We start from the raw sequence: 16,161 nt of genomic DNA, 5'->3' as shown, positions 1-16,161 counted from the left end.
TGTATTTTGTGTTTAGTTTTTCCTTCTTTTTAATTTTTCACAGGAGTCAGGCTCAGGATTCCTTGTCAAAGGATTTGAGTGTTTTTATGATTATATATAATGTATACTTGTGTATATGTACCTGTATATTGCTAAGTTTCTTTTCAAAAGGACTGAATTTGACAAAAGCAAGATGTATAGGACAGTATAAATAGTATGCTATCATTTATATAAAAAAGAGAAATGAATAAGAATTTCATATATACACACATATATTTGGGTGTATATATATTAACATATATATAATTTACTCGTTTATGCATAAAACATCTCTAGAAGGATACATAAGAAATCGATTGCCTCTCGGGTGGGGAATTGAGTGGGAACAGAAGTAGGAGGAAGACTTTTCACTGTATATTCTTTGCTACCTTCTGAATTTTGAATGGTATGAATGTAATACTATTAAAATAATAAATAAAAAGCTATTAGCAATAGGTAAAAGTACCCACTGTTTTTTCCTTTTCATGCCCACTGTGTTGGTTCAGGCCTCAACCTCTTTCACCTGTATCTTTTATTTATTTATTTATTTTTTTGAGACGGAGTCTTGCTCTGTCGCCCAGGCTGGATTGCAGTGGTGCGATCTTAGCACACTGCAACCTCTGCCTCCTGGGTTCAAGTGATTCTCCTGCCTCAGCCTCATAAGTAGCTAGGACTACAGGTGCGTGCCACCACACCCAGCTAATTTTTTGTATTTTTAGTAGAGACGGGGTTTCACCGTGTTAGCCAGGATGGTCTCAATCTCCTGACTTTGTGATCCGCCTGCCTCGGCCTCCCAAAGTGCTGGGATTACAGGCGTGAGCCACTGCATCCGGCCCTCACCTGTATCTCTGTAATAGCCACTTACTACTCTCCCTGTTCCAAGTTAGTTCCTCTCTCTTCCACTCATCTTTCATGTTGCCATCAAGGATAGCACAGATCAGATATGTCTCTCCTTTCTTCTTAAACTTAGTAGTGTCCCAGGCTCACAGAATCAAGTTCAGACTCTTCTGTTTAGCATTCAAAGTCTTCCACCATTTGGTCTCAAACTGCCTTTTCTACTACATGTATTTCTATACGCTCTCTTTATTACCGTATTTCTTTCCAACTAATCCTTCTCCCAGAAAAAAAGGGTATTTTTTGTTTCAACATCTGTTCACATTAGTTTTTTGTGTTTTTGTTTTTAGTTTGAAGTACTCATTCTCTCCACTTGCAATTGAAATTGGATTTAACTTTTAAGGTCCATTCCAAGTGTTGCCTTTCTCCCTCCATTCTCTGGCCCCATCCCACCAGTCCTGGAAATGAATCACTCCTTTTTGGTTCCCATAGTATATTTCTCATGCCATTGTTTGCAACTCATATTCTAGTTACTGGTGGACGGAACTAGTAATAGTAACTAGTAATTGACTAGTAACTAACTTGTCAGTCTCCTTACATTCTGTTTTAAGACTTCCTTGTGGCCGGGCGCGGTGGCTCAAGCCTGTAATCCCAGCACTTTGGGAGGCCGAGACGGGCGGATCACGAGGTCAGGAGATCGAGACCATCCTGGTTAACATGGTGAAACCCCGTCTCTACTAAAAAATACAAAAAACTAGCCAGGCGAGGTGGCGGACGCCTGTAGTCCCAGCTACTCGGGAGGCTGAGGCAGGAGAATGGCGTGAACCCGGGAGGCGGAGCTTGCAGTGAGCTGAGATCCGGCCACTGCACTCCAGCCTGGGTGACAGAGCGAGACTCCGTCTCAAAAAAAAAAAAAAAAACAGACTTCCTTGTATCCATCTTTCTTTCCAATTGCAGCAGTCTTCCTCATATTGTGCCTTTCCTCGTTCCTGCGTGTTCTTAACTCTGGTGGTTTTGTGATCTTGGTGGAACATGTCCAGTTGTCTCCTACATGTTAAGAAGAGGAAGAAAAGAAGCAATTGACAGGAATTGATGGAATCTACTTACTATTAGTACAAATATCTTTCAGTTTGCTTTTTCTTTATCCTATGTTTATATACTTATTGTTTTGAAACTTATTTTTTTATTTTTTATTTTTTTTTGAGACAGAGTCTCATTCTGTCGCCCAGGCTGGAGTGCAGTGGCGCGATCTCGGCTCACTGCAGCCTCCGCCTCCCGGGCTCACGCCATTCTCCTGCCTCAGCCTCCCGAGCAGCTGGGACTACAGGCGCCCGCCACCACGCCCAGCTAATTTTTTTGTATTTTTAGTGGAGACAGGGTTTCACCATGTTTGCTAGGATGGTCTCGATCTCCTGACCTTGTGATCCGCCTGCCTCGGCCTCTCAAAGTGCTGGGATTACAGGCGTGAGCCACCGTGCCCAGCCTATTGTTTTCTTTATCCTATGTTTATATATTTATTGTTTTGAAATTTTAAAGATTATTTTGTCTTCGTTGTGTAAGTGTGTGAAATATCTAGAGGCCTGGGAGGTCAATAAACTTGTCTAGGGACTCACAAAGGGTTAGTGGTAGAGCCAAGGTTTAAACTCAAAACCCCTTCAAGAATGGCTTTTATAGTCATGTATAGAGAACATGACTTTATTTTGGGGTGATATTTCTTGAATGCTTTTGGTAGCACCAATTAGTAAAAAAAATAAAAAAAAAAAAGTCCACGTTGGGCTACTTCTTTTTATTTTTGTTCTGTAGCACAAGTCATCAAGCAACCGCTGGGCTACTTATTTTTTTTGAGACAGGGTCTTGCTCTGTCTCCCAAGCTGGAGTGCAGTGGTGCAATCTTGGCTCACTGCAACCTCCGCCTCCCAGGTTCGAGTGATTCTCCCACCTCTCAAATGCTTTGAATGCTAACCAGAAGAGTCTGAACTTTATTCTGCAAGCCATGGAATAATACTAAAAGTTTTAGAAGAAAGGAGAGACATAATCTGATCTGTGCTATCCCTGATGGCAACATGAAAGGTGAGTGGAGGAGAGAGGAACTAACTTGGGACAGGGAGACTAAGAAGTGGCTATTACAAAGATGCAGGTGAGGGCCCGGCATAGTGGCTGACACCTGTAATCCCGGCACTTTGGGAGGCCGAGGCAGGTGGATGATGAGGTCAGGAGATCGAGACTGTCCTGGCCTAACATGGTGAAACCAGTCTCTACTGAAAATACAAATTAAGTGATTCTCCCATTCCTCTCAGTCTCCTGAGTAGATGGGACTAAAGGCACAGGCCACCATGCTTGGCTAATTTTTGTATTTTTAGTAGAGATGGCATTTCACCATGTTGTTCAGGCTGGTCTTGAACTCTTGACTTCAAGTGATCTGGCCGCCTTGGCCTCCCAAAGTGTTGGGATTACAGGCATGAACCACTGCACCTGGCCACTGGGCTACTTCTTATGCAGGCTGATATAGCACTTGGGGTGGTAGTCTCTGTGGCGTTTTTTGTTTGTTTTTTATTCTTTGGGACAGGGTCTTGCTCTGTCACTCGGACTGGAGTGTGGTGGCACAATCATGGCTCACTGTAGTTTCGACCTCCCAAGTTCCAGTGATCCTCCCTCCTCAGAATCCTGCATAGCTGGGACTACAGGTGTGCACCACCGTGCCCAGCTACTTTTTAAATTTTTTGTAGAGATCTGGTCTCTCCATGTTGCCCAGGCTGGAACTCCTGAACTCAAGGGATCCTCCTGCCTTGGCCTCCTAAAGTACTGGAATTACAGTTGTGAGCCACTGTGCCTGGGCTAACTCTTTTCTTATTGAAAGAATAGGTGGCTTTGTTTAGTCAGATCCACAAATGGAGACACTTGCAATACTTGACCAGAAAGCAAACCAACAATCATTTGCCCTGATTCTTCTTCCCCATCTTGTTTCCCAGAAGCAACCACTTGTAACTCTCTTAGCTATTTCTTTTGGTATTTCCCTTCACATTTCTATATTGATATGTCTAGACATTTTTGACTTTGTTACAGTAGCTGGGGTCCTAGCTTCCTTATACTACTTCCTCTCACATTCCTCTCAGTATATTTATAATTTTTTTTTCCAAGACAGGGTCTTGCTCTGTTGCCCAGGCTGGAGTACAGTGGCATGATCACTGCTCACTGCAACCTCCACCTCCCAGGCTCAACCAATCCTCCCACCTCAGCCTCTTGAGTAGTTAGGACTACAGGCACATGACATCATGCGCAGCTAATTTGTGTATTTTTGTAGAGATGGAGTTTTGCCATGTTGTCCAGGCTGGTCTTGAACTTCTGGGCTCAAGCAGTCATCCGCCTTGGCCTCCCCAAGTGCTGGGATTACGGGTGTGAGCCACTGCACCTGTCCTATTTATAATTTTTATTAAATTAACATTTGATATCTATATTATTATGACTATAAATACTGTTTATTTTGAGCCAAGTCATAGATTATGATATTTTCTATTTTTGTACAATAAAAATAATTTCTCATAGTTAAAAATTACCAAACTTTTGATTTGCCTAGTTATTTGTGTACCTATTACCAATTCATTCATTTGCCAAATATTTACTGAGTGCCTACTATAAGCCAGGCATCATTCTTGGTGTTTGGGATATCTCAGTAAACAAATTAGACAAAGATTCTTTGCCTTGTGACACATTCTAATTGGGAGATAGACAATAACCATAAGTAAAATATAAAGTATGTTAGAAAGAGGTGCTGAGGGAAAAAAAGCTGGGCTGTTGAGGAGCATGATGCCCTTGATTCATGATTCTTTATATGTGACCTGGTTTTTCTCTCTGAAAACTTGTAGAATTTTCACTTCATTTGGATGTTCTGCAATTTAACAGTGATGGGCCAGGCCCTGGTGTAGATGTTAGTTTTAATTTTTCGTGCTTGACATTTTGTGAGCCCTTGTATTCTTCAGTTCTGATCTTACTGCTTTGTTGGGTGACTGAAGTAATGATCAATCTGATGCAACTCAAGGAGAAGAGCTTTGGTTGTTCATGTTTGGTTATCCCATAGTATATAAAGCACTTCAATGAGTTTCTTTGATGCAAGTATTATTATTACTTTATTTTAAAAAATTATTGATGTAAAAATTACTGATGTCAAAGAATATTTTAATTTATTTCCTATTTCCAGCTGCTGGAACTTGGTACGATGAAAGGTCTTGTTTGTTATTCCTTTTTCATTCATTTCACTTCGAAGGTTTGGCAGGTTACATGTCTCCCTGGTGCTCTTGTAGACAGGGAGCCTCTGGGAGTCACTTTCAGGTCCTGGCTGCTCTTTCACCTTTCTTAGTCTTTTCATATCTTTTATCTTACCAGTATGTGTATTTTTAATTGAGATAAAATTCACATAACGTAAAATTCACCATTTTAACCATTTTAAAGTATACAATTCAGTGTTTTTTTTAAAAGTATATTTACAATGTTTATGATGTTACCACTATCTAATTCCAGAACATTTTCATCATCCCCAAAGAGAAATGTGATACCTAATAAGCAGTTAACTCCCATTCTCCCTCTCCTTTCAGCTCCTGGCAACCAATATTCTGCTTTCTGATTCTATGGTCTTGCCTATTGTGGACATGCCACGTAAATAGTATCACATAATACATGGCCTTTAGTGTCTGGCTTCTTTCACTTATCATAAAGTTTTCAAGGTTCATACATGTTGTGCATATATTAATACTATAAAATGTTTTAAAATCAGACTCTGAATATTTGATTTTTCAGTATCCAGAGAAAAATTCTGCATTTATTATCTTTATTTTGATTTTAATACTGGCCTGTAATTTACCTTTTCACAAAACATCTATTGGATATAAAATGATACTGGATAATTTTTCAGTATACGTTATTTATTTGTTTTTTTAGTATGCCAGTACTGAGGTTGATGGAGAGCATTACATGACTCCAGAAGACTTTGTTCAGCGCTATCTTGGACTGTATAATGATCCAAATAGTAACCCAAAGATCGTGCAGCTCTTGGCAGGAGTAGCTGATCAAACCAAGGATGGGTAAGTATCTTCATGCATTTTCTGAAAACTAATGTTCTGGAATATATTGTTAAAAATTTAAAAAACTGGCTGGGCATGGTGGCTCATGCCTGTAATCCCAGCACTTTAGGAGGCCGAGGCAGGCGGATCACCTGAGGTTGGGAGTTGGAGACCAGCCTGACCAACATGGAGAAACCCTGTCTCTACTAAAATACAAAATTAGCCGGGCATGGTGGCCCATGCCTGTGATCCCAACTACTCAGGAGAATGAGGGAGGAGAATTGCTTGAACCTGGGAGGTGGAGATTGTGGTGAGCTGAGATTGAGCTATTGCATTTCAGCCTGGGCGACAAGAGCAAAACTCTATCTCAAAAATAAAAAAAAATTAAAATTAAAAAAACCCACAGGCTTACCTATGAGTATCTAGAATTTTAATATTAGTAAACATGTAATTAGTAATTATCAATTTGCTCTTTAGTAATTAGAAAATATGTATTTAAAATAAATATATTATTATTATACTTTTGGGATACAGAAATCATTACGAAAAATGTATTCAAAAAAATTTATTTGGAAAAATAATGGGAGCTTTATGTTGAAAACAATTAAGATACCAGGCAAGTAAGTATTCTACTTTATAGGTCAAATTCTGAGCCAATAATTTTTAAACCACACTAACTGGAGATCTATGTTTTGTTTTGTTTTGTTTTGGTCTACATTAAAGAATATATATATATAAATATATTTATTTATATATAAATATATATAAATATTTATATATATTTATATATATAAATATATATAATATTTATATATATTTATATATATAAATATATATATAAATAAATTTATATATATAAATATATATATATATATATATATATTTTTTTTTGAAATGGAGCCTTGTTCTGTTGCCCAGGCTGGAGTACAGTGGCGTGAACTCAGCTCACTGCAACCTCCACCTCCTGGGTTCAAGTGATTCTCCTGCCTCAGACCTCAAGTAGCTGGGATTACAGGCATGCACCACCACACCTGGCTGATTTTTGTATTTTTAGGAGAGACAGAGTTTCACCATGTTGGCCAGGCTGATCTCAAACTCCTGACCTCAAGTGATCTGCCTGCCCTGGCCTCCCAAACTGCTGGGATTAGAGGTGTGAGCTACCATGCCCAGCCTTTAAAAAATGATATATACTAGTTGTATAATTAAACTATATATTTTATTCAAAGTTTATAAAAATGGTGTTATTTACTGTGATTATCAAGGATACAGGCATTTCTTTTTTTCGAAAAAATATTTCATGGGAAAAGCCACATTTTATGTTGAATAATCTGAGCAGAATGAGTTCCAAATAACCAAGTATATTTCTTTCATTCATTCAATAGGTATTGAGTGCCTACTATGCCTCAGGTACTGTTCTTCGTGCTGGGATTATTAATATATCAGTGAAAAAGCCACAAAACGATAATAAGTGAATTATGGTTTGTTAGAAGGCTATAAGTACTATGATGAAAAATAAATTAGGGGAGAGTTTAGGGAGTGATATTTAGTCATTTATCTCTCTGTTTATTTGGTAAACATTAATTGAATAGCCATTGTTTGTCAGGCACTGTTGGGCCTTACAAATACAAACATAAATTAAATGAGGCTTCTGGCCTTCAAAAGAAGCTACTAGCTTAGTGAGAAAGAAAATGACTAAACAAATGAGGTGCTGTCATAGCTATATAAGAGGTACAGAGGTAACGCAAGAAAGCATGGTTACCTGTTTTGTGTGGTCAGGACAGCATCACAGAAGAGGTGATACTTGAGTGAAATCTGGCAGGATGAGTACAAGCTTGTTAGTAGTTGGATAAGTAGGGACAAGAATTCCAGGAAAGGGAACAGGAATGGCATGAAATATTAAGGGGCACGTGTGTGTGCGCACGCGTGTGTGCGCATTAGTGAATGGCAATGGAGGAGGGTTGTGTTGCAAGTACTTTGATGTGGCTGTGGCGTGGCATTGCTTTGTTGCTGGGGGAAATGTAGTTGGAGTGGCTGACGGCTTTTGACTCTGTCCTGCAGGTATTTTTGGCCTGCTAGTGTATGGGTGTGCGAAAACACAGAAATAACAAGGGACATCTTGCTAGAATGTCAGTTTACTCAACTAAGGGGAGAAAAGCGATCATTATTTATATTAAAATCATATATGGCTGTATTATGGAGTGAATGTAATATTTGCATGAATTAGATAAAGAAAATTTTGGCTTGTTATGGCAGTTTCAATCTACATCTCCAGGCCTCCAGGGCCTAGGCTCTTTCTCCTTCCTGTTGAGGTGCTTATGTGACAACCTTTGAGAAACTCTAGGCAGTAAGTAGTCTAAAAATTATTTCCATTGCCACAGATGTAAACAGATTTTAGAAATGGTAGGTTGGAATGGGACAAGACTCATATGCAGTAGAATCAATTTAGGTGGCTATTGTAATAGTTAAAGTAGAAAGATTGGTGTCTAAGTTCTTTGAGTCCAGGATTAGTAATGTATTCAGTTTTATTGTCCCATAGAACCTTGCACAGTGTGTGAAATTTACTATGTGTTTAACACATGTTTGTTTTGGAAAGATTTTATGTCATTTATAAATGGCAGGTATTGGGGAACTTGTATACATTTTAGTTCTACTCAAAATATATCAGCTGATAAATCACTGTGGATCATTCAATCATAGGATCTTTCAACAGTGATTAGACAATAAAGCATATGAAAATTAATTATACCTATCAGAATTCCTTCTTCAAAATTATTAAAGGTAACATATATATTTAGCTCTTTTAGAAATTATCAGAGTATTTATTGTTAGTAATTTGGTCTAAGACCTGATTTCAGAATATCCATATATTTTCAAATGTTTCCTTTTGTGACTGTCTGCTCTATTCTGTCTCAGTAGTGTATCTTCTTTGAGGCTTCATATGGTTCTCCTAGGCTGAGTTGCATTGTTAAAGTAGGACATTTTCTTTTCTTTTCTCTCTTTTTTGTCGGAGACAGAGTCTCACTCTGACACCCGGGCTGGAGTGCAGTGGTGTGATCTCAGCTCACTGCAACCTCTGCCTTCTGGGTTCAAGTGATTCTCCTGCCTCAGCCTCCCAAGTAGCTGGGATTATAGGTGCATGCCCCCATGCCCAGCTGATTTTTGTATTTTTAGTAGAGATGAGGTTTTACCATTTGGCCAGGCTTGTCGTCTTGAACTACTGACCTTGTGATCCATCTGCCTCGACCTCCCAAAGAGCTGGGATTACAGGCATGAGCCACTGCACCCAGCCCATTTTTCTTCTTATAATCATCTTTTTAAAAAGATATTCTCTGCTGAGCGCAGTTGCTCACACCTGTAATCTCAGCACTTTGGGAGGCTGAGGTGGGAGGATCGCTTGACGCCAGGAGTTTGAGACCAGCTTGGACAACATGGTGAAACCCCATCTCTACAAAATTAAAGAAAAAAATTAGCCAAGTATGGTGGCGTGTGCCTGTAGCCTTAGCTACTTGGGAGAATGAGGCAGGAGGATTGATTGAGCCCAAGTGTTTGTGGCTGCTGTGAGCTATAACTGAGCCACTGCACTCCAGCCTGAGGGACAAAATGTGAGACTCTGTCTTAACAAAAAAGAAAAAAGATATTCTCTTTTCTCCCTCTTTCTGTTTTGTACCCCTTAACCCAGGGCGGTGATGAAATATTAGAATAGCTTACTTGGTACATTGTTTCCTGCCCCAAAATGTGTTCCTTGGTTCTATGGTAGTTTTTTGATGATGAGTCCTATAGATATGTTATGTGAAATGGCAACATATAATATTGCTTATAACCACTCAAGACCAAGTCTGAATGAGTGGAACTAGTATAGATAAGTTCAAGTGATTTGGTTGAGTGTGTGAGAAAAGCTGGTCTAGGAGTGGTTGAAACATGCTCTTTTGTGCTCTGCAATCCTTCCCCCATGTTTTCTAGGATGTTAACTGTTCCTTCTTTCTTGTTCCACATCTCCTTTCCCCCACTAGATAGTAAAATAAGTAGGAATGTTTGGATATGGGTGCTTGCTGTAGAAAGCCGTGTAACATACAATACAGCATTATATATTATAAATAGCACAATCAGTTGTCTAAAAGTAAAAGCCGTTAGCCAAGTATTATTTGTGGGATTGTGGCTTAAATTTTGAAGTTCTGGTATATAATGAAAAGCAAAATGATTTTATGCATTTAATGCAGATCTCAGAGAGTGTAATTGTGTGATCTAATCTAAAATATTTAGACAGTTGCTTGCTTGAAATTGTAAATTATAGAACCATAGTTTCTATATTTAGTTCTAGTCAGAATTTTATCTGGAGGTTCTTCTGTTCTCCTATGATGTAGAAAACTGGTTTTCTTTTCTACTACTTTTTCCCCCAAGTGTTTTCCTTTATGTTACACAGGCATATAGAGGAACTTTTTATGCAGAAATCTTGATTGTTTTAAAAATTGTAAAATTAACATATTAATATTTTGTCATTTTATTAGTTCCTATTTACTAAATTGAAAAGGGGCTTCATAGAAAATTTTTGAAAAACACACCAAATTCAGAAAATATATTTTTCAAAGTTATAAAATGAATACATGTTCTTTCTAAAATGTCAGACAATGGGGTAATATGGTAAAAAGTGAAAGTACCTCCTTATCCCCATTACAAGAAAAACGAATAGAGTGTGAACTAATCAGTAGTTTCTTCACTCAACAGTTAGTAGCTTGTGGTTTGCATATGTTCTATTAAAGTCTTGATTGGGCCCTTCTAGCAATAAAGGGATCCATGGCAGGATAAAGGGAAAAGGAGCCTTAAAAATATTCTGGAGCCAGGCATGGTGGTTTACGCCTATGATCCCAGCACTTTGGGAGGCCAAGGCAGGAGGATCTCCTGGGACTAGGAGTTCAAAACCAACCTAGGTAACATAGCAAAACCCCATCTATACAAAAACATTTAAAGATTAACTGAGCATCATGGTGCTTGTCTATAGTCCCAGCTACTCAGAAGGCTGAAACAGGAGGATCACTTGAACCCAGGAGTTCCCGGTTCCAGTGAGCTCTGATTGCGCCATTGCTCTCGAGCTGGGAGACAGATTGAGACCTTGTTTCTCAAAATAAATAAATAAATAAATAAATAAATAAATAAATAAATTTCTGAAACATGCTTGCTTTAAGCATTGCAGACTATTTCTTGTTTTCAGAAAAATATTGTTGCATTATAATGCAATAAGTATATAATGACTGTGGTCTTAAAATAGAGGAGAGTATCAGAGAGACTGTCAAGTGACCTGTTTTTCTCTCATTCCTCCCAACATTTTATTATGAAAATTTTCAAACATTCAAGAAAGTTGAAAGAGTTTTATAGTGAACACCCATATATCTACCACCTAGACTACCACATAGATTATATTTATTATTATTTTATTATTTATTATTATTATTATTATTTTTGAGACAGGGTCCCACTCTGTTACTCAGGCTGGAATGCGGTGGCGTGATCATGGCTTACTGAGCCTCAAATCATGGCTTACTGAACCTCCTGAGCTCAAATGATCCTCCTACCTCAGCCTCCCAAATAGTTGGGACCACAGGCGCCTGCCTCATGCGCAGCTAATTTTTCTTTATTTTGGTATTTTTTGTAGAGATAGGATCTTTTATGTTGCTTAGGCTGGTCTTGAAATTTTGGACTTAAGCAGTGCTCCTCCCTTGACCTTCCCAAGTGCTGGGATTACAGGCATGAGCCACCGCAGCTGGCCAGATTCTACTATTAACATCTAACTATTCTTGCTTTTTCTTATATCCATCCATCCCTCTATCCTTCCATCAGTCCATCTTATTTTTTTATACATTTCAGAGTAAAGTGCAGACATTGATACAGTTCTAAATATTTTAGCATGTACACTATTTACTAGTGTTTAATATATGTTTTGAGGGTTTTTTGTTGTTGTTGTTTGTTTTGAGACAGAGTGTGTCTCTGTCACCCAGCCTGGAGTGTAGTGGTACGATCTCAGCTCCCTGCAACCTCCGCCTCCCGGGTTCAAGCAATTCTCGTACCTCAGCCACCCAAATAGCTGGGATTACAGGCATGCGCCGCTATGCCTGGCTAATTTTTCTTTGTATTTTTAGTAGAGGTGGGGTTTCACCATGTTGGCCGGGCTGGTCTCAAACTCCTGACCTCAAGTAATCCACCGACCTCAAGTGATCCACCCGCCTCAGCCTCCCAAAGTGCTGGGATTACAGGTGTGAGTCACCATGCCCAGCCTTTGAGTGTTTTTCTTTAAATGTAAGACTCACACACAGTAAGAAAATGTGAATCTCAAAGGTGTATTTGCTGAGCTTTGACAAATGTATGCACCTAGGTAACCTCAAGTGACTTTTTTAAATCGTGTTAAAATATACATAAATAACATTTACCATTTTAATCATTTTTAAGTGGACAGGACAGTTCAGTGGCTTTAAGTACATTCACATTGTTATGCAACTATTTTCGTATCCAAGGCCAGGCGCAGTAGCTCATGGCTGTAATCCCAGCACTTTGGGAGGCCGGGGTGGGCGGATCACCTGAGGTTAGGAGTTCGAAATCAGCCATGGTTAACATGGTGAAACCCCGTTTCTACTAAAAATACAAAAATTAGCTGGGTGTGGTGGCACGCACCTGTAATCCCAGCTACTGGGGAGGCTGAGGCAGGAGAATCGCCTGAACTCAGGAGGCGGAGGCGGAGGTTGCAGTGAGCCGAGATCATGCCATTGCACTCCAGCTTGGGCAACAAGAGCAAAACTCCGTCTCAAAAAAAAAAAAAAAAAAATTATCATATCCATTTGCAGAACGTTTTTATCATTCCATACTGAAACCCCATACCCATTACATAATGACTCCCCATTCTCTTTCCTTCCACTCCAAACAGCCTCTGATAACCAGTACTCCACTTCTTATTGCTGCTATTTTAGCTACCTCACATATGTGGAATAATGCAATATTTGTCCTTTTGTGTCTGCCTTATTTCACTTAGCATAATGTTTTCAAGGCACATCTATGTTGTAGCATATGTCAGAATTTCATTCCTTTTTAAGGCTGAATAATGTACTCAGTTGATTTATTTTTTATTTATTTATTTTTTAGAGCTAGAGTCTCACTCTGTCACCCAGGCTGAAGTGCAGTGGCACAATCACAGCTCATTGCAGCCTTGAACTTGTCGGCTCAAGTGATCCTCTTGCCTTAGCCTCCTGAGTAACTAGGACTACTGGCATGTGTCACCGTAACAGGCTGATTTTTGACTAATTTTTAAGTTGTTGGTGCTTTTGTGTATTTTCATGATACAGCTGAATATGTGTCTCATGTGATACAGATCTGAATATATCTGAAGGTAACTGAGTATTGAGGGATGGCTGAGTATTACCCCAATAGCTTCTTATAATAATGGTCTGCTTACTAATGCCAGATACCCTTTCTGGTTTTCAATTATAACTTTAAAATTGGGAGAGGGTTAGGAGATACACAGTAATGGAAGAACACCAAATTGAAGGCAGGAGTTAGGAGTCTTCAGGTAGCCTCACTGATTTGCTGAATGTCTTTGAGGAAGATCACTTAACGTTTGCCTTTCTAAGGGTCCTTCTGGCTCAAAAGTTGCATGAATATATGATTTGCCTTTTGAATATGCTGGCAGACAAAATGTAGATAATTTAGTAAATTCCATAGACTTTCTATTTTAAACAAAGAGCTACTTAATTGGAAACCTATGTGACAAGAGTCTCAAATCCACAAGGACAGTGTGGTCTATAGATATATGACTGATGAGCCCTGTTTGGTTGCTTTTCTGAAGGAAAAAGACTGCTTGTCTTCAAGGGGCTGGTGCTACTTGGGACCAGAAACCTAATGTTTACACTTGCAGTTTATCAAAATAAACCAGAAAAAACTGAGTATTTATGGGAAATCTTGTGATTTCTTAATGTCAACTAATGCAACTTAAAAAATAGTACTTTTCATGCCAAAGAAAACACATCTTTGGACCAAATTCAGTCTGCCAGCTGACAGTTTGTGACCTTTGCTAGTTAAGGAAGAAGTTTTTGGCCTCTTCTCATAAATATAGAAGGTTTTATATTTATGAGAAGGTTTCATATTTATGAGAAGGTTTTATATTTATAAGGTTTTATGTTTTTATATTGGTTTTACTACTGAGCATGAAATTTGTTTTAAAGCTACATATTATGTATTTCAGGGTAGGTGTATTTTTTATGTCTTGACGCTGTTTTGTAAAAACCAATATGTTATGCCTTTTTAAAGAAAACCCATAATCAGCCTATTTTTTATTTTTAAAATTATTGGTCAGTCTGTTTTTTTCTTCCTCAAACAGAAATCGCATGAAAGATATACTATAGAAAATCCTTGTATCAATTAACACATTTTGAAATATATAGAATAATTAACACTGGACAATCAAGGAAAGATGAGTTTCATAGGAAAATACTTCATTGAAGACCAGTATGCAGATCTGTGTGCATATGAGACACATTTTTATAATGCTGTTACTTGGACACTCACTACTAATGAGCAGCAAGATGGTATGGAATCTTTGTAGCAAGCTTGCTATGAAAGGTCTAGCGTATGCTGGCTTTGTACGGTCACTGAAGGCAATTTCTGTGTAGTTTTGATCACTGGTTAATTTTATAACCTTGAGTATGATAGGACATGTTAAGTTCTAGAAACCCAACATATGAGTTTCTCCCACTTTTTGTTAAGTTTTGTTTTGTTTTGAAATGGGTCTCACTCTGTTACCCAGGCTGGAGTGCAATGGCTATTCACAGGCACCAGCATTGCATGCTATAGCCTTGAACTCCTGGGCTCAAGTGATCCTCTTGCCTCATCCTTCTGAGTAGCTGGAACTACAGGTGCAGGACATTGCACCTGGCTCCCACCATTTTTGTTTTGATTTTTCCTTTTAACATTTTTATTTTAAAAAAATTAAAAAAAAATTTTTTTTTTAAACAGGGTCTGGTTCTGTTACCCAGGCTGGAGTACAGTGGCATGATCTCGGCTCACTGCAACCTCTGCCTCCTGGGCTTAAACTGCCCTCCCACTTCAGCCTCCCAAGTAGTTGGTACTACAGGTGCACACCACCACGGCTGGCTAATTTTTGTATTTTTTGTAGAGATGGGGTTTCACCATATTGCCTAGGCTGCTCTTGAACTCCTGAGCTCAAGTGATCTGCCTGCCTCAGCCTCCCAAAGTGCTGGGATTACAGGCGTGAGCCACTGTGCCCTGCCTCTAAACATTTTATTTTAGTTTAATTAATTTATTTGTTGAGCCAGAGTCTGGTCTGTCACCCAGGCTGGAGTACAGTGGCATGATCTTGGCTTATTACAGCCTCTACTTCCTGGGCTCAAGCAATCCTTCCACCTCAGCCTCCTGAGTTGTTGCGATTACAGGTGTGTGCCACCATGCGTAGCTAATTTTTTATTTTTACTTTTTGTAGAGATGGAGTCTCCCTATGTTGCCCAGGTTGGTCTTAAACTCCTGTACTCAAGCAGTCCTCCTGCCTCATCCTCCCAAAGTGCTGGGATTACAGATGTGAGCCTCTGTGCCTGGCCAAAATTTTTATTAGTGATATTTCAAACATGTATAACACAGAGAATAATGTAAGTTCACCTACTTTTAATCATTACCCAAATAATTATTTGTTTTTTTATATCTCCATCTCTCCTCCATCCTCTCGATTATTTTGAAGTAAATTCTAGATGACGTATTTCATTTGCAAATGTCTCACTGTGTATCTCTAAAACATAAGAATGCTTAACAACAACCAAAAAAACCTCCTAAAAACATTGATTTCTTAATATCATCAAGCATTTGCGTTATGTTGGTATTTCCATTTCCCAAATTGTCTTATAAATTAAAAAACTTTTTTTTTTTTTTTTTACTTTGTTTAAATTAGAATCCAAATAAGGATGTATATTGTGATTCATTGTTATATCTGTTAGGTCTTTTAAGATTGAGATTCCCTGTGCTTGCCTCAGCAGCACATATAATAAAATTGGAATGATACAGAGATTAGCATGGCCCCTTAAAAAAAGAAGAATCCTCTTCATAGCTTCATTAAAAATTATTTTTCAGCAACTATGGAATGTTTCTTCTGTCATTTCCTACAGTCTGCATTTATGTGGTGGTAGCGAACATGTTCCTTTGTTCGTTGTATTTTCTGTAAATCAATGATTAGTTGTAGAGCAGTGGCTCTCAACAGGGGTGATTTTGCTCT

At 38.6% G+C, this 16,161-nt stretch overlaps 1 protein-coding gene and 1 non-coding gene across 6 annotated transcripts in view; both read left to right on the top strand.

Annotated features, from left to right (window-relative positions):
• The window catches only part of SLC25A12 (solute carrier family 25 member 12), a 136,257-nt gene that overhangs the window by 42,612 nt on the left and 77,484 nt on the right, over positions 1 to 16,161 (top strand). For all 5 annotated transcript variants that reach the window (XM_021923708.2, XM_021923707.2, XM_021923706.2 and 2 more), the window contains one exon: positions 5,785 to 5,927. In XM_021923708.2, coding sequence (XP_021779400.1) covers positions 5,785 to 5,927 — 143 coding nt within the window. The remainder of the gene's footprint in view (positions 1 to 5,784; positions 5,928 to 16,161) is intronic.
• LOC116269269 lies at positions 15,910 to 16,015 on the top strand. Its single transcript, XR_004176749.1, has one exon. It is a non-coding gene; the product is annotated as a U6 spliceosomal RNA (small nuclear RNA).

The sequence above is a fragment of the Papio anubis genome, chromosome 10 (assembly GCF_008728515.1).
Source record: "Papio anubis isolate 15944 chromosome 10, Panubis1.0, whole genome shotgun sequence".
Lineage (NCBI taxonomy): Eukaryota > Metazoa > Chordata > Mammalia > Primates > Cercopithecidae > Papio > Papio anubis.
This window is presented reverse-complemented; position numbering and strand designations above follow the sequence as displayed.